We start from the raw sequence: 25,448 nt of genomic DNA, 5'->3' as shown, positions 1-25,448 counted from the left end.
CTCTGAATGTTAAAATTAAATCAGTTTTATTTTCCTCTTCAGAAGGTACATTCACAATAAATTCACATTTGATTTTAGAAGCACAAAAAGGTCTATAAAAATCATAAGACTTTCCTACCTTGACAAAAATTGTTGAATTGCATTCTTGCAATGCCTCCATTAAACTAATCACATGGAGACACACCATTTCTACCATCTGAAACAACAAACATGAAAATCAATTCCACTCCCAGTGATACAGAAACAGTCTGCAGCCCCAGAGAACCCATGCCCTGTGCCCATGAAGACATTCTGCACAATGACCACAGGGGACCACAAGGCGTGGTATTTATTCACCTGTAAAACTTCAACCAGAAACTGAATTTTATAAGCTGCAGAGGTTTTGCAAATGTCATGCCTTCTTCCTCTAACTTGGGGCTGCCAGTGGAATTCAGGTATTGATCTCACTAATCCGCGCTGCACTGTGATTCACACCAGAGGATAAATGGCTTCTGCGTCCTTCATTTCCCAACGCAGAACTCTTGGGCTTAGGTCCTTTTCTCCATCTTGATCTTTCTCCACAATTTCTTCACTTCGAGAGGCTGTTTAATATATTGCACATCTGTGTTTGAGGCTTTGTTCTCCATGGAACAAGGCAGCCATATTCACGGGAGTTCAAAAATACAATAGAGATGATATCCCTCATCAGAAATTCCTACGGCTGGGTTTTAAACACTCAGGGGGATTATACCAGACTGGCTTATACAGCTTAACAAAATTTTCAGAATAAAATTAACTCAAATTCATTTGTAGCATTATTTGTATACAATTCATTTGTAACAAATTCTTTTCTAACATTTGAATATTGAGAAATTTGGAGGAGAGGCATTAATGGTATTCAAAAAGTTGCAACAATAGAAGGAAACTTTGAATCTCTAGTTTAAATTTAAGGTCTCAGTTTCATTGTCAGTAAAAGAACAGAATGGAATACTTGGTCTTCAAGTGCTTCTTCAGTCCCAGACTCTATGATCTAATAAATGTAATTATCTATGAGGTGGTCACAACAGTTTGCACACCCTAAAGTTTTCACATAAATTTCCTTTAAGCTGAATTAAAACACCTCTCTCCATACAGAACTGCCTTATACCATCTGCTTCTCTAAAGAAAGTGCTACCCTAAAGGAAAAATATAATCCCCTTTCCAATTATGAAATGTTTCTTAGACTAAAAGAAAATGTTTCTTAGACTAATATCCAATCAATCAAAAATCATTCCAGAATGCCTTTTGTAGCCAGTGCATGCTGGGTCTCTGGGCACGTTGGAATCACCATTACGGTGTTCCTCCAGGTCCCTTGCCCCTCTCAGATAAGAATTCTACTGATGAATCCCTACCACCAAGACACTGGATGCTGCTTTCCTAGCTGAGAATCTTCCTCCAAAGCAGCAGACAGAACCGAAGGACTCTCTTGTAAATTCCTTCCATGCACCTTCCAATCTTGACTCCACAGGAGCAATCCAAGTTTGTTCAATGAAGTGGCCTCGTGCTAATCACAACTCACATATTTTCCAACAAGGTGAGCCAGCCACATTAAAAAAGAACTGAATTTGAAGACCGAGGAGCCTAGGTCCTCAGAGGGCAACTCAAAAAGGTGAGACTCTTTTAAGGTTTTGAGCCCTAAGTGTAATTAACAGGTATGGTCAGTCTGCTTGTAAACACCACAAAAAGATGACCTGATTGTGGTTTTTCCAAATTGCTGTAGAATCCAAAAATAATATAAATCTCCCTCCTAACTCTCTGACTTACAGCACAAAACAACTCTTAAAGGTAGACGTTTCATATAAATTTCCTTTGGTACTAGGCAGAGAAAACAAATTGTTTTTACTGAATTTATTTGTTTGCTTTGTTTTTCATCAAAATTACTATGCAAGTAGAACATCTCGTTTATAATGTAAACATTCACCAATCCATTTATATACTGTTACAACTGAGGTCTTTGAAAAACAGGTAACATGAGGACTGAGAGCCATTTACACACATTTTGAGATTCTCAGAGGGGAAACCCGTTCGTGAACTCACCACTTTGTTATGGGCCATCAGCTGAAGGATGCTGGGTGTCACCCTACTCCAAAACTCTAGTGCCGTCAGTATCGCTGTGAAGCTGAACTCATTCTGACTTTGGACATTTGTAGCTACGGCACTTTGTTCGCAATATACGGTCCAGAGCTGAGCAAAGATAAACGCGTGGAAAAGGGAACACATGTGCAGCACGGAGGTCTGAAAAGGCAGAAAACGGGGAACCATTACATTCTAGCAGGCTGTGGTGCTCCAAGGAGCCCTCCCTGCACGGCTTCAGCCTTCCAAGGAGTACAGCCAAAGTACATGTAATTCAAGTGATGCGAGGCTGGAGGAGTTACCTCCAAGTTACAAATTCATGATTCATCACCTTCAGACAACCTGCTCTTTACTCAGTCAGTGGGAGTGCGCTTAGAGACCAAGCATCTTATCAGAGAGCAGGCACCTTAGTTTGCAGAATAAATCTATCCACCCCCTTGCCCTTTAATGAAACTGACATTCCCATCCCTAAACTAGATTAGGAAGAACAATCATTCGACCCCTGTAGGATGTTTCATCATCTGTAACATGGGGATAATAGTACCCTCCTCAAAGAGTTGTGGTTAGGAGTAAACGAATGCACTGCCCAGCACTTACTAATTATACTACTACTAGTAGTAGTGACAGCAGCAGCAGCAAAGATGGTGTCCCTAACTAGCAGTAAGCACTGATCGAGTGAGCATCTACAATGTCCTCGACACTGTGCTAAAGACTTTTCATAGATCACTTCCGTAATTCTCAAACATCTCATCTAATTCACAGAAGGAAAACTGGAGCTCAGAGAGGCTGAGCAACTTTTTCGATGTCACAGAATTACAAAGTGCTGTCCTTAGGAATCAAACACAGAGTGGATTGAAATATTAGGAACTGACTGCCTAATTCCTTCTGCAAACATCATTCAGGTCACTTGGATGGCTACTCTATTTTATTGCAGGTCAGCATGCCCCTGCCTAAGCCTCAGCCGTTCCCAAATGCTCCATGACCTCTCAGAATTTGCCTCAGTTCTGTGAAAGGACCTTGGTTCCTCATAGCTGATTGGTACCAATGTGTCTAGTTTGCTTGTATAGGCTCATGACTGACGCCTGCTTTGGGTTTACTTTATTTCCTTAAGCACATCATCTGTCTCTACAGTTTATAAATTCCTCTGTGTAGGTGATTCCAACATGTATTTTAGTGAGTTCCCAACTGGCCTTCTTATTTTCATTTCATATCTTCATATATCTCTAGAGATTTGAGTCGAAAAGATACTGCATGAAGAATTAGAGTATAAATTTTCCTTCACTTCATATTTGGTTCTAAAAACTGATCACAGAATTTTTATTATATTTCTAGGCTTTTATTTCTCATCATTATTTTGAGGCAGAAGTGCCTAAGAAGCTAACTCTCGCTTGCCTCCATAGTTTATCTTCGTAAAAGTAAATTGAAAAACAATTTAGGGGGAAGGAAAGATAGTCTGGGAATTTAAACAACGTTAAATAAGGCATTAGCTCAAAGTTGCTCTCCTAACATCCACAGGAGGGCAAGTGATAAGATGCATTTTCTTCTCAGAAGAAACATAATTGGCTGATAAGGGTTTCCATTAGCAATTTTGATGCATATGGTTTTAATCTTGCAGAAATCACTTACCTTTGATTGCTCTGGGAATCCAATCAGGATAACAATAAGATGGTCGGCAATGTGGGAACCTGCATCCAGAGGTATGGGCAGGCATGGAGAGGAGGCGTTTGGACACACTGCATTATGAGTGAGGGAACCCAGAAGCAGCCAGGACAACAGACGGATGTGGGAGACACACTCGATGAATTCTTTCGGTCTGTTAGGGAGAAAGGCTGTGTTAGAGACGTTTCTGTGTTTTCTGTTTCGTTGGGTGCTTAAAAAAAAGAATATTGATGGAAGGGCTTAAAAATGTCATCTTGTAGGCAATTACATAAAATAAAACACCAAAGCAACAAAGTGCCAACAAAACGATAAGTCTGCTTTTCTGGTTTCCCCACTCTAATCCTGGATCTTAGTGTCTTGAGCAAAGAGCAGCCTTTGGTGACTCAGGATTAAACATTATTCTTCCACAAACCTGGCTGCCTTTCTAACTTCTCTTTCTAAACACTTTCTTTTCTTCTCATTAGAAAGTTCTTGGACATCCCCATCAGAAGGGAAGGAATAGAAGAGGAGAAAAAATACACAGTCACTGATTTTCCTATTCTCCAATAATTTTCTCCCTCTGTCTCCCTCACCCCTCTGCTCCAAATCCTTTCTCTAGTCAGGAAGCTGATCATGCAAGGTGGCAGGTCAGGCCTGCACCGAGTTCCCAAATAAACCCATGGGCACCTCTCTTCTCGGCCCTCCTTACGTGCGGGATCAGAGGCTCGCACCTCCTTGCACTCTGTTTCACCTCTGCTGTTTCAGCTACAGTCTAACCTCCTTGAAGGCAGAAGCTAAGTGCTCAATAAACACCTATCGATTTACTTAACTAATTGAAATTAAGAGTTAAAGTGGTAGTTCTAAGCTCCAAGTTTTCATCATCCATTAGGATGACTGAGGTTTTTGTATGAGGGCAAGTTTCTTTAATTGGCAGCATGTCGTGGAAATACTTGTGTTTCAAAATGGTGCCGGGTCAGCAAATAAGTATGGAGATTGGTCTCAATTCCCACCTTTCCAACCAATCACATTCCACTCCCAAAGATCTTCAGTGCATTCACTAGCTGGTACTGGGCCCCAGAAACTTTAAGGGTGTTTTCTACCTCACTGCAGGAATAATAAGGGTCTTACCCTTGTTGCATTGCAGAAGGGGGATGGTAGAGCCAAGGCAGATAGCGAATCACAGCTTTGTTATCTCTGTGGTTGCCCCGTGAGATTTCCATGGCTGCAATCTGAGCCAGTCCCACTTTGAGATGTCCACCAAAGGTGTCCTCATGCAGAGGCTGGGAACATGTCTTCATGTGGCTCTACAAAACCAAGTGGTATTTTGTGACTTTGGCAGAGTATCTAGGGACATTCCAGGCCACTCTTTTAAAAGATCAGACTGTCATTTCCACACCTTCTATCACCACTGCCAAGCATGTAACCTATTTAAACTTCTTCAGTGGTCCCCATTGTTCTTAGGATAAAGGGAGACAAAAGTCCCTCAGCATGGCCTGAACAACCTGGGATGATCTGGATACTGTAGACCTCTGCATTTACCCCTTCTGCCTTGTGGTCCCAGCTAAACTGTCTCTGCGTGTTCCCTCCCATTACTGGCCTTTGCTCATGTGGTTTTCTCTGACTGAGATACTGTTTCTGCCTCTCTTCACCTAATTAACCCTATTCAGTGTTCAGATTTTAGCTCAAGTGTCACCTCCTCCAGAAAGCCTTCCCTGACCATCTCCAGGAGACTTCCTAACCTTCCTGGCTAGATCACAGCACCCTATGAGAAGCTTTTATGCCACTGTCTACCTCTTATTCATAGCATTTGTGAAAGTCACAATTTTACTTTAGTTTGTATGAAATTTTTATTAAAATTGGTCGCTACTGCCAAACTATCAATTAAATGAGGGCAGTCTGTTTTTGTTCATTACTGATTCCCTAAATGCCTAGAACCGTGTCAGGCATGCTACTGGTTCTCAATGCATATTGGTAGAATTAATTCAGAAAAATTTCTTTGCTTAGTGTGCTTAGTAGAAAGAGCACTGAATCGGGAGTGGAGACCTAGGTTCTAGACCCAGTTCTGTCCCAATCAGTCACATGCCCATGGGGCCCTGTCTTGATCCTCTTCTGCCCTTTGTCCTGGGTCTTTCTCAAACCCCTCAGACTATCAATCTTTTAGCTCCCTAGTTGACTTACCATAGGGAAGTTGACCTGCATCAGCGATTCATTCTACCCTGCAAAACAATCAGGAGCCTCAAAAGCCTCACTGGGACTATGTCCCTGTGCAAACTAAATGTCGTTTTGTCTTGAATTATTGTCATTTAGGAGATAGCTTCAAAGCAAATAAAAACCACAAACAGCTTATGTTTGTATAATATGTACACTTTCCATACAAACTAAAGTTTACAAAAGCCTCTTCACACGCATTACTTCACACCAAACCTCGTGATGGTCGGCAAAGATAGGTTTATTTAGGTAGGTTCATTAGACTTGTTTTGCAAATGGGGAAACTGAGGCTTAAGGCAGCGCTGGGTGGCCTAGTGAAAAGAGAATGGATCGAGGGTCACTACAGTCTTGGGTCACCCCTGACCCCACCACTTGTCAGTAGTGTGACCTTGAGCAAATGACTGCACCACCTCAGACCTCAGTGTCTACATTTGTAAAATGGGAATAATTTTACAATAGGGACATTGTGAGAATTGAATAAATGGCAAAAGTCAAGGTAGGCACAGAGCTGACAGCGCATAAATATCCTTTCCTTTCTCCTTTCCCTCTTTGCAGAGGCAGAATTCAGTTCTTCAGAAGCCCAGGACATGGGCTCATCCAACAGTGCCACAGCTGCCTCTCCAGGTAATGATAAATTCCCGTGCGGTCTGCATAATTCCCTAAAAATGTCTCTCTTGTCTTGCTAAACTAAGAGATGCGTGGACGGAGGCCCTCTTACCTTCAGCTTGGTCAGCGTGTGCATGTCTGCCATGAAATCTAGCACTTCGCTGATGTACTGTCGCACACACTCCATCGCCGCCGTCCCGCACTGAAACACAAGGACACGGTGGGGTGCGCCCCATGAGTCACAGCTGGCATTTCTGCCCCGACTGTGGGGATTGTCTCGCTCTGATTGCATCCTGTTTACTAAGGAGTTGTTGCGTTTTCGGGATTTCCGACTCACTCTGTTACTCTCAGCGTAGTCTGTGATTGTCTGCCCACAGTTTGGACAAAAATTGATAAAAGGTTTGTGGTAGAGAGCAAAGAAACAGGGACAGCCTACAGGAGACAGTGTTTACATGCTTTTTTTTTTCCCACTGGCTGATTTAACTGATTTTTGTTTGCTGGTATATAAAGATTTAGCCTATATAAAGCCATTAGTATCAGTCTTTATGGCATGAATAGCCCTAAACTGCAGTAACATTTGCCCACTCTAGGGGGTCTTAGATACACATAAATATGTGCCGCCAGATTTTTACCACCATAATCTTTTTTGTCAATTTTTTACTTTCTTTCTATTTTTTAAATTATTTCTCCTCTATTTTTTTTTTTTTATAACAGAGGTACTGGGGATTAAACCCAGGACCTTGTGCATGCTAAGCATGAGCTCTATCACTGAGCCATACCCACCCCCTACCACCTTAAATCTTTATCAGAAAAAAAAGTACATAAACAAATACCATGTTTGGTAAAAGAGGAAAAAATTCCAATACTCAAGCTCTTAACAACTTAACTTCTCATACACAGTAGGTACACTATCAAATAGATAAATGTATTATTGTTGAATTCTTGCTAGGGATAATTAAAGAAAGAAACGAAACAGTCATCTTCCCCACATGCTAGCAGCGTGTTTGAGAAGTTTAAAGAAAAAAAATATATATAGTTGTGTTTCAGGTTATCAAATGGCATAAATCTGCTCTCTCTGGCCATGCAATGAATTTAGGACTATCAGCAAAGCAAAGGAGAATGGACAGACAGGCTGCTACATCAAAGCTGTATGAGAGAACCCACACATGAGACGGGGTATAATGTGGATGAAAAGCAAGCCCTCTTTGAAGCATCTGAATACTACGCTTAAGGCCTTTCTTAGCTTTCTTTAGGAAAATCTGGAACATTATATACTTAACTAACTCACCCAGTGGCTCCCCTTTTCCCATATTCATGTAAATCTGCACAGCACTGAACTACAGCACCTTTTATCTCTTCTAGAATGTTATGCCTGTCAGTTCCTCTGACAGGATAACAAACAGTAAGATAAGGTCACTGGCAGCTCTGTCAGAGTATTTTCCAACCATTTCATACGTTTTAAGGTTTTCTTCTTTTAATTTAAATCAACTGAAGGAATTATAAAAGGTTATTGTGTTTCTGCTTTGGGAATATTAATCCTTTAGTGCAAGAAAGGATTTCCCCCCAATTTATTCCATTTTCTCTGACCTTTCACATGTCATGCAAATAAGAGCATATACTCTGCTCTTGAATTTCTTGAAAGGGATTTGCTTCTTTCATAGGCAATATTTCATACCATTTCAACTAGGCAAATGTCACAGAAGATAATTACTTGGAGCATTATTCACTATTTGCCTTTTAAGCTTGAATTTCAAAAAATGAGAGGAAAAAAATTACTATTAACAGTTACTTTCGCTCCAGAGATAGCAACCACATCTAACAAAAGCCTTAAAAAACACTTTATAGTCGGGGTAGAACCTCAGAGCCATTTAATTTCCAATTCTCGCCACACCCCCTTTTTTTTTTCACTTTGCAAAATGTAAGTATAACCTTAGGTATGTTATTTTTGAAAACTCTGAAAAACATAAAGAGTCAAGCTCAACTTGTTTCAGAAAAACCTATATTTATTTCAGTGGGAAAACTGATGGTAAAAGAGTTGAAGACATACTCTAACCTCAAAAACATGAATTGAAGTGAATCGTATCCGGTTCTTCCTCAAAACTTGTATCTGATTTTAAAGTTTTGTTTCTTAGATTATAAAGGTATCACATGTTTAACACAAAAAACTTGTGGAAAATACAAATTAAAATAAAAAGAAAAATCACCATAATCCTAATTTCTGCTCTCCACCTCTGAGACAGCCACTGTTAATATTTCCTTGCAAAATTTTTGAATGCATATAACATACACACCTACATAATTTTTATAAGATTGTGATCATTTTTTCATAAACTGAATTTAAATTAAATCCATAATAAGCATTTTCCAATTATTTAAATATTCTTTGAAAATTTGATTTGGTCCACATAATAGTCTATCTTAGAGATGTACCTTATTTTATTTAAATAATACCGTGAGCTGCACATTAATTTTGCTTCCATATTTTTGCTGTCTTAAATGCTGCTTTGATAAACATACTTGTAGATAATCTTAATGTGCATATTTATTTTTTCAAATACATTCCTAGAAGTGTTCTTCAGCAAGACTGACTAACACCAGCAGCTTATAAGAATTCATTTCATTTCATCATGAGTAAGTTTCATGGTTAATTGTTAAGAAAAATCTGCTGCTTTGCAAGCTGATTTGTAATTTTTGTATTTTTAAATATTTTTATATTTTATATTGATTTATAGTTAATTGACAGTGAGAGTAAAAGGCTTATTTTGAATGGCTTATTGGTCATTGGAAAGAGTTCTTATGTAGATCCTGTAACTGTTGCTTTTTTGTTGTTATTGGAATATTTGTCTTTTACTTGTTGATTTCAAGAAATCTTTATATATATATAAAGATACTAATTTTTAGCTATCACATAGGTAGCAAATATTGAGTTTTAAAGAATTAAATAAGGAAACCAGTGAGTGTTGGGCAGAGACTGGTTAACTACTCACAGAACCATTTCTCTTCTTCCCTCGCATGAGACTAGACCACATTTCTCATCACCTTTTGCAGTTAGGTGAGGCCATGTGACTGAGTTCTTGACAACTGAATGTGAGAAGAAATATGCACTACTTTTAAACCTGGTTCACGAAGACCTTCCACGTACCGTATCCTTGTCTCTTTCGCCAACCACCAGCTGATTGCAGAGGACTGCACATAATGGAAGAAACCTGATCCCTAACCTCATGGGGAAGTCCTCCCTCCTTTGCTAATCAGGACACCCATTTAAACTTTACACGAGCAAACAATAAATTTTTTGAGCTAAGTCACTGAGAACTGGGATTTTATCTCACAGCATCTTCCATTACCCCAACTATTATCAAGAACCTTTAAAAAAAAAAAAGTTTAGTAATTTTACTCCCAGAAATAATAAGGAAATAGTCTAAAATATGAATAGAGATTTAAGCACAGAGATGTTTATCACATATTAGTTATAACTCCAGAATATTGAAAATAACTAAAATATTCAACAATAAGTAGTGTTTGTTAACAGTATTTTAAATTTCTAGTTGCATTTTATTTTTTATTGACATATATTTGACATAAAACTGTAATTTTAAGGTGTACAACATGCTAATTTGATACATTTATGTATAGTAATATGATTGGCATTGTAGTGATAATTAGCACCTGTTTCACATTACATAATTAACCTTTATAGTAGTTGGAATAATTTTTAGTCTCTTAGCAAGTTTGATGATCATAGCACAATACTGTTGTCTATATTCACTGTACTGCATTACATCTCTAGGGCTTATTTACTGCTCATTGTAAGTTTGTATCCTTAAACATCACCTGTCCTGTCCCCCACCTCTCCCCGTTAATGTTTTTACTAGTTAGTGTTTACTCTGCACTTACTATATGTTTAGCACCACGCTAATGTGCTTTACACACATTATCTCATTCAATCCTCAGCCTAGACCTTAGGCCCTGTTACATCCCATTCTACAGATAATACAAATCAGAAAACCTTGGGTTAAGTAACTTTCCTGATCACACAGCTAGTAAATGTCAGGCTTCAAACTCTGGTGTGAATCTAAAACCCACATTGTTAACCACTATTATATGGTGCATTCACATGAAGTAATGTCACTTTGGGGAAAATGTTTATGACACATGAAGCCAAAGCTGCATCTATATTATGGTTTCAGCTATGTTTAAACAAATACACATAGAAAAACAAGAAAGAAAATACATTAATACGTTAGCAGTAAAATTATGTCTGGGCTGAATGATTGTTAGTTTTCCTCTCTCATAATATTTCTCCACATCAGAAATAACTGCAATAATGTTTAGTGTGCTGTGGGTAAAACTGGTATACTTCTAAATGTAAATTAGTAAAACCTTCTTGGAAAACAACATGGGAATACATACTGTGAAGATATTCCTACTTATTTACGAAGGAACTTATCCCAAGGATATCATTCAAAATAAGCATGAAGAGAACCTCTGTATATATGTTATATACTACGCCATTCTATTCTAGCAAAGAAGCTACATAAATTTCCAACAACATGGGAATAAGCAAATTGGGATACTGAATAGATCAAAACATGGAAAAATTTTCTAAAACACAGAGTTCTTATTTTAGGGCAGAATGATTACAAGAGGCATTTTTCCTTGTTAAAATTTTTCTCTACCGAATATATAAATAACTTTTTTCTATTAATAACTTATATTTCTGAAGTTTCTCAGTTTGTTGCAATCAATAAGTTATTGCTATCAATAAGTTATTGTGATTTCTCATATTCAAACCTATCTATGAGAATCTTAACTTATTTTACCAAATAGTTCACTAGTTGATGACAATAGAAGGTTTTTAAATTTTCAGAGGAAATATTATAAAGGAAAACGAGGTATCACAATGCTTATTTCTTTCTGGCAGTAGTTAAATCAAATTGGCTAACGGGAGCCAGTATAAGAAAAATTGACTCTGGAACAATTGAACTTTAATCAAATCTGTTCTGTATGTCTGGTAATTTCTTTCCTCTCCTCAACTGGCTGCTTCAATTTTATTCATGCTTCCTGGAATTAAAAGTTTCCAGGGGCAGAGATTAATTTCACTCATGTTCTTTTAAACAAGATGCTAATATGTTTTCAATTTTACAGTGTTCGTTCCAGCAAAACTGAGCCAGGACACAGGCCAAAGATACCTTTTTGCTAAATGAGGAAATAAGAAGAAATAGAAAATGCAGGTAATTAATTCGGTCAGGACTTACTCCAGGTACAGAGGCAATCATCTGCTTGCTCAGGATCGTTGACTCAGCTAGTTTGGTTCCAGCATCTGCACAAATAAACTAATAAGAAATTGAAAGGATAATTATTCTTAAGAGCACTTGGACAGTAATAAGTAATTTGTAATTTTATTAACTTGGCTTAAATTCATTAGTGTTTACTTTGGTGACAATCTGCCCTGGATATATGGGACTTGCTAGTCATGAAAGTTCATTGTTATCTGAAATTCAGAATCATAATACTGGGCTTAACACAGAGATTCTTACTTTACCCAGACTGCTAAGTGGCACTGAAATGGTACGTTCAATCAAGGAAGAAAGGGAAGATGTCAGCATTTTGTCAGATTTATTCTGAAGTCATGCTATTTATTCTTTAGCATTTTGGACAGTTGCTGAATTTTGAGTTATCTCTATTATTATATCATACATTTAGAATGAAAATAGAAAAACAATCAACCTCAGAGTGAGTACTGTACTTGTGTCTTCCCCTCCAAGGCCCTTGAGTCTCTGGTCTTTCTCCTCCCACTCCATTCACTCGTATCCTCTGTGCTGATAATGACCACCACTCCTGCTCTGTGTCCCCACAGGACTTTCCACACACGTCCAGCATAACAGTCATCATATCAAGTTGCAGTGATCTACAAATCTAGTTCTTAGCCTGTTATAAGCTCCTCGAGACCACAGACCTGATGCACCTCACCCCCAGCCTGACATCGTGGAGGGGCTCAGCACGAGTCTGTGAAATGAAATGATTAATCAAGTGTGACTCAAGATTACAGTGAGGATGGATTTTCCAGATTACAATTTAATTTGCTTCATTACAGATTTTTACAGGTGTTTCCTACTTACTGCAGTACTCAACCACTTATTAATGGTTTGGGGAGGAAAAGTTAAACATGAATTCTTTAGAGTTTGCTATCAGCAATTAGTTCCTGGCTAGTTTCTCTTTACTGCTCTCTGGCCAGTGGCCCCAACGACGTTGAGATCCCAAGCTGCTGCTATGCAGAGCTCAGGGACTCTGAGAGAAGCTCTGGCACTGACAGCTCTTCCTTCTAACTCACTTCACTCTCACACTGAAAGAGCACAGAAAAGTTAGGTAGGTCAGCCAGGCAGGTGTGGTCCCTGTCGAACTTGGGAGAAGCAACATGAGTTGAAGTAGCAGAGAAAATCTCAAGGAGGCTTGATGAGGAACACAACTCAGCATACTGTCAGGCTGGCCAGAGATTGGAATCTAAATGTTATTAATAAGCAGCAGATTTTGGCCAATAAGGCAGAGCTCTAAGCCAGAGACTTTCTGAGTTAGGAGCCTGTAGGCTTCTTGTTCAGGACCACAAGCCGGTCTTCACAGGAGGGAGAGGTGGTCCTCCACGAAAGGTATTTCAGGACAGGTGGCTGAGCTGGGGGTGAGCGGACAGTAAGCAAAGCTGTCCCTGAAAGCCGCATGGCAGCGGTGGACACCTATCTCCATGCTCATTTCCATTTGCCTCGCACACAGTTACAGAAAGCTGAGCAATCGCTTGTCTAGTAACTCTGAAAGTACCAGCTAGTAACATCCAGGGAATGCCTGAACTTTTCTATTATTTTACTCAGGAGTGCTTGTGTCTGCTCTCCTAACTTGAATTCATTTCTAATAGAAGAAAAGTAAATAAATCAGGATTAAAAAATAATAATGAAGCCTATAACCTTGGCCAAAACCTCCAAGTACAAAAGTTAAATGTTCGACAGAAGCACATGGTGAAAAGAAGGAACGCTCTCCCTCACCTCATCCTGGCGTATACTGCATGTTCCATAAAATGTATTTTCAAAAGCGATCCAAGTCTGCAATCTAAGACAAACTACTTACAACTAAGTTCCAAAACTTCTGTCAGGACTCCAACATTTTAATTAATTTCTTTACAACAGAACCGAAAGACTGCACAGCTAAGAGAGGCCAGAAGAAGAGAGCCAGCCGCATCTAAGTGTGAGGGAAGGGAGGAGGAGTCCCCTGCAGTATCCTGTGTAAGGAAGATGCAAACCCCGACACCTAAAGGATGCTCGCAAGCCTGGCCGTGCCCCTGAAGGCAAGGTCAGATTTGTGAAGAAGTGAAACTTTCAAGTGTTTGCATCTCCCTCAGCAGAAGCCTTTCTCATCTACCATACTCAGCAAAGTGAAATGAGCAGCATAATGTAAGTGGGTTCTCAGCCATGTGATGTCAACATTTGAGACCAAATTCAAATAGCTGATTTGTGAGAGCTAATAGATAACTTCAGAAGTCAGAATTAATTTTTAAAAATCACTCTAAAAGTTATGGAGGTGTCTCAGAGGGTCTGATGTACTAAAGGGCATAAAAGTGCATAAGCCTCTATAATCATCTACTATTTTTCTTATCAATGCCTTTTAATCCAGTGTAATTTTGCATAATATGTACAGCTAAGACCTTAATAAACACTTTTGTCTTCATTTTACATAGTTGCCAACCGTGAGCCGAAAAACTCCATTATAATTTTATAGAGTTGCTCAAAATATAAAGATATAACTAAAAGCAGAGAGGGAAAGGATGATGGCTATAGAAGGAAGAATTCTACACTTTCAGATAGAACTATGCTACTGAAATATGCACTCCCACATGCATACAAAAGAATACAAAAGAAATGAAATACCCAGTAAGCGTCATTACTAAATATCCATCATCAAAATGATACTCAAAATAGTATCTCCACCTCTCCCATCCCAGAGAGTGATCAGACTATTACTAACTCAACTAGTATTAATAACCTCACATCAATAGTAATGGAGTTGACAACAGCCGTACCTCTGCCATTTCTTTGTCCTCCAGCCCACAACTAACCTATCTTTAAAAGAAAACTTTTCACCCACATGATTTCTCACAGCTTGAACATGCAGGTATATCCCACACAGTGGGAGTGTTACATGCAAATCAGCAGAATGTCTACTCTTGACACATCACAGGAGCTGAGGAAATTCTTTCTGATTTGAGCCTATATAGATTTTATGGTTATCATAAAATGAGTTATCACTCTATTAAGAAAACTCTATTTTAATCCATCTTGAGAACAATGATAATAACCTGTTACACATAAAGTACCTGCAGCCCACCAGCAGAAGAGAAAATGTTACACGTGAGAGCAAAAATGTCAATAGATCTGAACTAAAACAAGACAGGGCATCCGTCCAAAGTGTGAAAGGAGAACTATACCTTGGCGGTCGGCATTATTAGCTTCTGAAGAACACATGTATTTTTTTCTATTTGGAAAATGCTTTCCTCTCCGTGCCTCTTTTGCTATTTAAAAAAAACCACTTGAACATTTAAGGCCATCTGATTTTATATGCAAGTTATAGTGAATACTAGGAGTCATGGCAGGACAACCATTATATAGAAGGTTGGGAGATGTCCCATGGTACCAGGCCCCTAGGAGGAAGTTCTAGAAATTGAAAAACAGATTGGTACCTGTCACTGCCTTGAAATGTTTAGAACTTGAATGACTGTGCATCCCTTGGGTAAGGGTTCCATTGTCCTTTAAAGGGACTCTCTTACTGCCAGAGTATTTGGTAAGCAGCAAAAGTATGGTTTACCCATGAAAAGAATTATAAACAGCCCCATCTCTGTGAACACATCTATCTACTAAGTTATCAGAGAAGTGGTAGAAGAAATGCCCCAGTGGTTCCCTGTGGGATGAAAGAATGAATGATAAATCCAAACTTTGAGCAATTGCCTCCCTCCTCACTAACGGGGCCAGTGTCACTCGGGATGGGTCCCCAGGGCAGTTCTTCTTTCTAATTGTTACTTTCTTTTTTTTTCCTCCCGTGTTGCATTTTCAGTTAAACAAAGACACCTCCAGTGCCCTGAAATGATGGTCGTGATATCCAAGAAAGAAGTCACTGTTTTCCACAGACACATTATCTGTCCATACTGTGAGTCCGGTCTTCCAGGTCGAACTGACACTGACCATCAGTGAAAGGGACAGCGCCTCTCTGACTCCCCACTAGATTCTCTGACTTAAGAGAAGCTACCAGAGAGCAGGCTATCACCTCTGCTATCCTCTTGAACATTTGTCAAGGGCAAGAGAAAAAGGAACTGGGAAACCCTACAGAAAGATGCACCACTTTCTACCGAAAGACAGAAGGTGCTTCTCCTTCATCCCATAAGTGGTCCCGTGGAGAACTTTTCTCCATGACTTAGCCAGGAACCACAGGGGTAAAAGGGAACTACTTTTGTTTTGGTTTTTTTTTTTAAGGTATGCCTCACTTTTATTTCTCTCAGGAACGAGAATGGCTCATCCTAGGAGTTTATAGGACAAAGATATGTTACTTCAAAATGACATGACATTTCACACTTTTTTGTTGGAGAAGGCTAAAATATTATTCATAAGGTTGTTCTCTATGGGCAGATCTCAAAATGCCCTCCAAAATATCTCTCTGACCTAAATAATTTTACAACTTGATTTTTAAATTTAACTTAATGACTCAAAGACAAGTTCCTAATTGTTTCTAAGGATGAAAATATTACACATCTGAAATGGCATAAGAGAATCCAAAATACAAAAAGAATTTACATTTTGCCTTCTTTTTCCCTAAAGCTAATTTGTTTTGTTATTTATTCACCTAGCTGTGATGCAATAATCACTGTTTTCATGATTTCCTTAAGCACTGAGCAATTTAAACTGTCAGTGTTCTTTCGCTGTATTGTGACAAGTGCTTATTATGGTTGGCTAGTGCACTTCGTAGAAAACCAGACCCCAGCTGCAGTCACAGAGTAGGATGCTGGAACCCAAGATCAGCCACACAGATCTGCTCTGCTCAAGATTGAGGGCAGTCAAGGGAATGGCCTCTGATGCCCGCAGGCAAGCACCTTCATGGCCTGGTCCCCAACCTAAACACTATCAGAAGCCAGTAACTGCCAGACAGTGTCACCCTGCTAGCCTAAACCTCTTGTGGGCTATTTCACTAGGCTGGTTCACCTGCCCTCTCCTCCAAATCAGTGTTGGTTCTGTTAATCTTTATGGTCAGTTTGTGTCAAAGTTGCTTGTACTCAAAAGTGGTGGTGCCACTGCTGCGTGGCCAGGCAGGAATGGCCAACGGCAGTCCACTGGAAGAGATTCAGTATCTGTCTCTGCTTAGGAACACAGATGTTTCCTGGCCGTGATCTGTTTCTGTCTTCCTCCTGGGCTGTCTAGCAGCTTGGTACAATGGGAGCCATTTCATTCTGACTGTATCATGCCCAACACCCACTGCTGCCATTTTCTAGCCATCACTCTTCTCAGAAAGCATCACTGTTCCTGGGAAAGCTCTTTAAAAATGACATTTTTTTTTTCACTGAAAATACACCAACTTCTTATTAAATCTCAAGCCTCTGATTAAAAACTACTAATCCTAAGGATTATAAGGTAGGGGAGGAAGGAGACCAGGTAGTGGACATTAAATGGTTAACAACACGGTTGTTCCTCCTCTTCTCCTGGGTAAACCCCCAGACTCTGGTACATCCTTCAAAGTCCATTTGGTCCCTTTTCTACACTACCTTCTCCCTTCGTACATGCTTCTGCTACTGTACCCATTACACTGTGGTGGAAATTTCTGTTTAGATGTCATCTTCACCTACCAGACAGTAAATGCCTGGGAGGAAGGGGCCATGGCTTATTCATCTCTGTTTCCCCAGCATCTGCCAGGTCAGGGCTCATATGGCTTAGTGAGCCTTCCTCCATCTCTACTGGACTATAAATTTCTTGAGGACAGACATTATTGTTTCATTCTTCTTTTTTGTCTTTCACAGAACTAGTTCCACAGTAGGAACAAATTCCCCCTTTTTTGGGTCTATTTTAGCCAGTGAAAGTGTCAAGTGTATAATAAGAGCTCATATAAGATATATTATTTCTCTTTCCTGAGTAGAGACATTTAATTTACTCATATGCCCCACACCTTCCTTAATTTTTCCAAACATAGGTGAATTTCATGAAAAGTATTATAAATGAGGCATAAGCCTACCTGGACAAGCAGAAGGAGGTTTGTATCCGGTAAAGGAGATTTGAGCTTCAGTGCCTGAAGGAGTTCTAGAACAACACTACGAGACAGGTAGAATTTATCCCGCTCCTAAATAAAACAAAAAAAGAAAAAGGTACGTGATTTCTAAAAACTCAATTAGAATAAATCTATGTCAAAAGAGCTTCCAAAAGATTCACAGATCTGAAATTAAAAAAAAAAAAAACCCAGTATTTAAAACTGCATAATGAACTGTCCTTAAGAAATAAGCCCAAAAAGAAAAAAGAAAAATGGGAGTTTGTGTTTGTAATGAGTTTAGTGAAGCACTAAGAACACATAATTTAATGGATAAGACAGGCTATCTCTTAAATACTGAAACCATGGAATTTGATTCTTATTTATAGGAGATAGGTTCCAAGAACTGCAGAAACTAAACAAATCTAATATGATTTTTTTTTAATAGAAATGAGTTAGAGAGAAAACATGTAACACTGTTTAAAGGGTCTTATATTCTCTCTAAAGGAACTTACTTTTTAAGTGGACTATTTCAAGCGTACAGAAAAAGAGAGATGGAATGTATTATGTATCTGTCACGCATCTTTGTCAAATTACAGCATCTCGCTTTATTTGATTTAATAATTTTTATCATAAATCAAACATCACAGAAATAGTTGAAGCTACCTACACGGTGCTCTTTTCTTTCTCCCTCCCTTAAAATAGCCACTATTTTGAATGTGGTGCTTATTATTTCATGTATGTTTTTATATTTCTACCACACACGTATGCCTCCATTATAATGCTTAATACTATTTTTGCATGTTTTTAATTTTCTATAATGGTTTCTTACAGTGCATATCTCACTGCAACTTATAATTTTTCACTACATTATATTTTTTAAATTAATCCCTATGATACATATAGTTCTCATTCTTTCAGCTGAACAGCTTAATGATATTTTATTGAAGGAACATACCAAAATGCATTGATCTGTCCTCATTAATGGAATGCTAGATTATTTTCAATTTTGTAAGCCTTTCTTATTGTCAAGTATAGCAGATATGCAGAAAAGTACATAAAATATAAGTGAACAGATTAATGGATTAGTATAGATTGAACATTTATGTAATCAGCACCCAGGTCAACAGCACATCGCAAGCACCTTAAAAGATCCCTGAGTGTCCTTCCTTGATCATAACCAAGTTACCAGAGACCTTATGAGTCTAAATCCACTGTGTTTTCTTTCCATACTTATTTGCTCATGGTGTCTTGCCTCCTCATATGCCTGGATATCTTTGCATGTTGGATGCTTTATTTTTAACTTTTTTTAGAAATAATTTGAGGTCTGAAATGTTACCCTCCTCCAAAGAGCTTTCTGTTTGTTTTTTTTACCAGGTACCAGAGGCCAGTGGTCCAGGTTTGCTTTCATACACATACAGGCCTTAAATATCTTACTTGGGCCACCAAAGGTCTTGACACTGATCTGTGTCCATGTGGGGGACAAGTTTACTTCTGGGTTATCTTTACTTTGTGGTCCTTGCCAAAAGGTAGGGTAGGTGCAGTGTTAGAGTCCTCACTCTTGGTAGGTCCTGGATTCTGACTTTTCCCCTCAGCCTCCTGGATCTTCCAGAATTGTCACATCTTTCAAGGGGGGAGGGTATAGTTCAAGTGGTAGAGAGCATATTTAGCATGCATGAGGTCCTGGGTTCAATCCCCAGTACCTCCTCTAAGAATAAATAAATAAATAAATCCTAATTACCTCCATCCACCAAAAAATAACAAAAAGAATTGTCATATCTTTCAGATGGGCAAACACCCCCAGGGCCAAAAAGGCCTTCAGTGCTAGGCCCACATCTCTGCATTTTTGTGAATCTCAAATTTTAGCCTGATACAGCATTTGGATTATTTTTTAAAGTATTCAGAAAATACTTTGTTTGCTTCTTTTTAATCTTTTTAAATTAAGTGAGAGGATAGGTTCAAAATATCTAGTCCATCATTATCAGGAGAGAAAGTCTGGGATTTTTACTGGAATTATACTAAATTTATAGGTTATTTTGTGAGAATTAGCTGTCCTTATTATGCTGGGACCTCATCCATGAACAGGAGATCTGTCTCCATTTATTTAATGTTGTTTAATACAATTTTCTGGTTATCTCCATAAAGTTCTTGCATAATTTGTGTTGGATTTATTTTTCATTGCCACAAAAAATGACATTTTTAAAGTATATTTTATAATCATTCATAGCTGAATATTAAAGGTAGAGTATTTCTGGGTATTCACTTGTATCCAGCATCCTTGCTGAACTCTCTTATAAGTTATAAAAAGGTGTCTATAGATAAATTCTCTTCAATTCATTTGTAATCACATCATTTACGAAAAGTGAGTTTTTATTTTTCCTTTCCAATTCTTATACTTTGATTTATTCTTCCTGTCTTACTGAACTTGGTAGGCCCTCCAAGAGCAGAACAAATAGAAGCACTGATAATGGACATTCTTGTCTTATTTACGATTTTAAAGGCACTATTTTTGGCATTTCACCATTAAGTATAACGCTTCCTAGAGATTTCTAGTAGATATCTTTTATCAAGTGAAGGAAGTTCCCTCCTACTCTTACTTTCATAAGATTTATCATAAAAGGATGTTGAATTATATAGAATTTCCTGAGGTATCTCCTGAGATAATGATAAAAGTTTTTCCTCCTTTAATCTGGTAACATGGTTACATAAATAGATATTTAATTAAATCTAATATTTAAACCAATTTTATATTTCAGAAAGTCTTTACTTTCACTCTTTCATACACACTCTCAGTGACACACAGGTACACACTCTATACACATCTTGTCCCTGCAGATAAAGCGACTGTGTCAGGGTCAGAATCTGGACCCTTAGATGTCAGGACTTAGATGCTGGAGAAGATGCAACAGTCAAGAGAAAAATCTCATAGACTCCTGGAGAGCATGTATTCTTGTAGGTTACCAGCGGGGACGGGGAGGGGGAGGGGCAACACAGAGTTAGAGGATTAAGAGGTACAAACTACTATATAAAAAATAAGCTACTAGGATATATTATACAAGACAGGGAACAGAGCCAATTTTTATAATAACTATAAATGAAATATAACATTTAAAAATTGTGAATCACTATATTGTACACCTGTAACATATATTATACATCAACTATACTTCAATTAAAAAAAAACTCAAGCCACTAAGTTACCAAAACAATCAATTCCCCCACCTCAAGACTGGTACAGTATCAGTTTATATGCTTATCACTCTGGTTCTCAAGTTTCTCTTCATTTTTGCCCATTTCGTTCTTATAAAATTATCTATACATTTAAAATCATGTGTATTACATTTCATCCAGCACCTCTAGCATTTTAAATGGGATACTTTTCAAGTTATCTGGACTGCCCAGTTGCCAAGAAGTCTCCAAAGCTCTTTCCTTTCCATGCCTTTTCTTTTGATCAAATAAGGAAGAAGGCTCAATTAGATACTGCTATTTCTTTAAAAATTTCTCATAGTTTCTCACTAGTTACAAAGAATGTGGGAACACCCTAGATCAAAGTTTTCTATGAGTAACAGTCATTCAGAGCTGCAGAATGAGGAAGGGTAGATGACTACAGGGAGTGAGAGGTCACTAAAGTTATGATAGGTTATGAGGAGGTATAATGTATAATGAATATTCAAAACCAAGAATATCTTCAATTCAAAATAGTGGAAGGTCCCCTGTAATCAATACTTACAGTACACAATATAGAAAGTACAAACTCCTTATGGTTCTTCTTCTAAAAAATGTGTAATTTAAACAAATCAACATAAAGAATATTAAGAAACAAAACGACTTCTAAAAATGGAATATCTTTTCATCCTATTGGGGGCTGTGTCTCACAGATCTATTTTTTTAAATGAAAAAAAAAAAAAAAGAAAAAGAAAAAGAAGTTATTTCCAGGAAAGATTTTAAAGAAGAAAAAAAAATTGGTTATTTGGTAGTTAGAAAATATATTGTTTCAGGCAGAGTAATAAATAGTTTATAAGCAGAAAGATTAAAGAGAAGATTATCATGGAACATTTAACATGGCAGGATGACACAGATGGTAAGAAAGGGGACAAGAGTGTTTTAAATAGAATGAAAGCTTTGATATAAAATTAGATTTCTATGAGAAAATAAAGAGCTTGTAGAAGTGGACAACATGAATAGAGAACTATTCTGAATGTTTAAGAAAGAACAACAGAAACAGAAACTCCATTGAAAGTAAACTTGGAAAACTTGGAAACTGGAAAAGGAATAGTTGCACATTCTTCTTAAGGACAGAAATGCTCTCAATTTGCCCTGCCTTCTGCTTTCCTGTGAGGACAGTGTCTACCAGCACCAGCAAGGCTGCTATATGCGCCGGGCAAGCAGTACTTTTCCACTTCCTCAGCAGTGGGGCAGGGGATACTAAAGATAATGCAATAGAGGAACCATTATCAAAGCAAGATGACAAAAGATGAGATTACAATCTCAGAGGCCGAGAATCCAGAACTGGGGAGACAGACAAATGATGAGAATTAAGGAGCTCTCCACAGGCTTTCACAAATGACAATGTGAAATTTTTCCACTTTGAGTATAAAACTGATATGTACTGATGGCTTGCCCACGAATCATGGGGTGGTGAACTTGAAAAGGCAGTTAGAGGTCTTTCAGACCATTATCTCATTTCGTTCAAAGTATCTCTTCTCTTCTAAACCATTTGACCCTCAATTCTCTAAATTTGCATATTTAACACATACGTTATATATCTGTGCGTGCAAAGTGTCTCCTTCTAATGATTTTTATTAGACCTCAGTAGAAGTATTCATTTTTAACTATACTGAGGCAGTTAACAGGGATTTGACACTGATTTGAAAGAATATATTTCTCCCAGTTTTCAGTGTCCGGGAAACACACACATGTGCAACCTTACCTTAGTGAAAGCTCGGTAACACAAGCCACACACCTCCACCAGGTAGGCCAAAGTGAAGACGGCATTCTGAATTACAAAGCTGAGCAGTTTTGAAAACGGTTCCAACAAACTCTGCAATGAGATTGGGGCCAAATAAAATCAACTGCTGATTTTTTCATTAAAAAAAAGTATTAAAGTCTTATGATATTTTAACTAATAGGATCATTCCTTTTTTTATTTAAAATTTGTCGACAGGTGCTTACTGTAGCAACCCTGTTGGTCTAACAAGAACAGAAATGTCTCAAAGAGCACTCATTTTGTTGCTCAAAAATAAATATATGAATATATATCCATTTTTCCAGGTGGCATCATTTATAAAGCTACCTAACTCCAATCTCATCCTCATGTCCACCCCCAGCAATCAAGACTCTGCAAGGTTTGCATTAGGATCTCCCACTCTATTTCTCTGAATCTTTAGGCACGTATGAGTTCATCAGATCCAGCTCCTCTAGAAGCCTGTCACCTCTGTTAAATAGCACAAACCACCCTTGCATGTAAGTACCAAAGCACTGTTAGCTTAGATAAAACTCGTCAAGACCCAGCCTCCTGCCAGTGTTATCAGGAAGGCATTGTCAGTTTGGGTTTCTCCATCTGAAACCCATCACAAGAGGTCAGTTTTAGATTCATATACTTTCTTAAGTCATTTAGAAACATTTATTGAGCACGTACTAAGTATCAGGCAGAGTTAGATGCTTTTATATTGTTTATCTCATTGAAATTTCTTATAACAAGCCTGGGGAGACAATATGTTATAATAGTTAATACATAATCTCTAGAATTTCACACCAGTGTCTTCAAATTTAGCTCTCTGTGACCCTGAATAAGTGATTTAACCTCTCTGGACTTAATTCTCTCCTCTGTACAATCAGGATAATAAAGGCCTCCATCTCATTATTGTTGTGGAGAGAATGAAAGAAGACAAGCACTTGGCGACACAAAGCTTTCAATCACTATTAGTATGATCTGCGTCATAACTCTCTGAAGCTTTCATATCCTCATTCTGCAGCTGAGGCAGTTAAGTAGGCAGGTAACTTGCCTAAGGCCATACAGCTATTGAATGGAACTCCAACTCAAATTCCAGGGCAATTTTCCAGAGGCAGAATTGCTCTGAAGGGGAGGCAGGGCTCCAAAAGACCTCCACGCGGTGATTTCCACTATTTCTCAAATTCTACGGTTCTAACTGTCTGGATTATAAAAGTAATACATGCTCAGTGTGCAAGTGCAGGGTCTGTAGAAAAGCACAGATATGGAAATAAAAGTCACCCACAATCCCACCACCCAGTGATAACTTTTTGATATATTTCTCTTCTTCCTCGCAGTTTACTTAGTTGAAATCTTACACACATACAATACTGCATTTTGTTAATATAATAACATTAGAAATTCCCAGTGCTACTTAATTCCTCATAATCATCTATTTCAATCTGACAAAACTCAGGTTTATTGTAACACCTCAATAAATTTGTTTTTGCATGAAGTTGGCATTTGCGTTTTTTTCCTTAGAATAGATTCCCAGAAAAGGAATAACTAAATCAAAGGATACGTGCATTTTTGAGATCCTCTATCCTTACTGATACAAAAATGAATCCATTACATGTTAGCTGCCCCTAAGGATAGGAATTCTGTCTGCTGTTTGTTTATATTTCCCACAGAAACCATGCACTGCTCTCCATACAGAAAATCTTAAAGACACTCTTTCAAAGTGATGTTGAGCCAGTATTCTTCGCTCTTTATAAATGTTGTTGCCTTGAAACACTGATGATGGATGAAGGGGAACAGGAATATGTCTCTAGTTGATATATAACACATCCTTATTGATAAAAAAAAAAAAGGAAAAAAAGAAATCTGAATTCAAATCTATACAGAAATTTGCTCTTTTATCTAGCAAAGCAGCATGGTGATGGGGCAATATGGCATAAACAGACAAATCAAGACATGAAGGCAGAGGACCTGGCTTCAGGTCTCAGATCTTCCACTAACCAGCTGTGTGACCTTGGCCAAGACACTGCATCTCTCTGGGCCTGTTTCCTTATCTGTAAATGAGCAGACTAGACCATATGATCTCTTTGCAATTTTTCAGCATAAACCATGCGTTTATGAAAGCACAGTCAAGGTAAAAAGTTACAAAGGATGTGCTTTCTTGTTATATTAACTAGGAGTTACAAGCCATTGCAATACAATACAAACCACTGCATATAATGCAGCCCAAACAAAAGTGAATGAGACATAAGGCTGGACTTCAAAAAGACTCACTGGGGAGACTTCACTATAATATAACTGCTAATACACAGAGCTCTACCAAGTATTGTGGGACCTGATGTAGGAGGAAGTTGCTACAGAGAATATGAGCCTTTTAAAAATTTGAATGGAATTCAAATTCTCATCTGGAAGAATAAGACGGAATTCACTCACCAACAAGGATAGAAAGCATTTCAGGCAACGGAAACGGTCTAAGCAAAGGCAAGGAAGTGTGAAATTAAATAAGATTATACATGTATAGCACTTAGCGCAACGCCTGCCATATGGTAAGTGCTCAAAAAATAGGAGTTGTTGCTTTGATGATGATAATGATGATGATTCTGAAAGTGTGCAGGAAGCATGAGGAAGCAGCAAGCAGCCACGGACTAAATTGGAAAAGCAGGCTGGCCAGTTAATGAGGTATTTTCTTGTAAGCTCT

The 25,448-nt window shown here is 38.2% G+C and overlaps 1 protein-coding gene across 4 annotated transcripts in view; it reads right to left on the bottom strand.

Moving 5' to 3' along the window:
* UNC79 (unc-79 homolog, NALCN channel complex subunit) overlaps nucleotides 1-25,448 on the bottom strand; it is a 219,849-nt gene that overhangs the window by 10,760 nt on the left and 183,641 nt on the right. For all 4 annotated transcript variants that reach the window (XM_064486217.1, XM_064486216.1, XM_064486218.1 and 1 more), the window contains 8 exons: nucleotides 22,733-22,843; nucleotides 17,794-17,898; nucleotides 11,799-11,876; nucleotides 6,656-6,745; nucleotides 4,858-5,033; nucleotides 3,718-3,904; nucleotides 2,056-2,253; nucleotides 119-196 (listed from right to left, as the gene is read on the bottom strand). In XM_064486217.1, coding sequence (XP_064342287.1) covers nucleotides 119-196; nucleotides 2,056-2,253; nucleotides 3,718-3,904; nucleotides 4,858-5,033; nucleotides 6,656-6,745; nucleotides 11,799-11,876; nucleotides 17,794-17,898; nucleotides 22,733-22,843 — 1,023 coding nt within the window. The remainder of the gene's footprint in view (nucleotides 1-118; nucleotides 197-2,055; nucleotides 2,254-3,717; nucleotides 3,905-4,857; nucleotides 5,034-6,655; nucleotides 6,746-11,798; nucleotides 11,877-17,793; nucleotides 17,899-22,732; nucleotides 22,844-25,448) is intronic.

The sequence above is a fragment of the Camelus dromedarius genome, chromosome 5 (assembly GCF_036321535.1).
Source record: "Camelus dromedarius isolate mCamDro1 chromosome 5, mCamDro1.pat, whole genome shotgun sequence".
NCBI classification, from domain to species: domain Eukaryota; kingdom Metazoa; phylum Chordata; class Mammalia; order Artiodactyla; family Camelidae; genus Camelus; species Camelus dromedarius.
The sequence above is the reverse complement of the archived record's forward strand: the minus strand, read 5'-3'. Positions and strand labels throughout refer to the sequence as shown.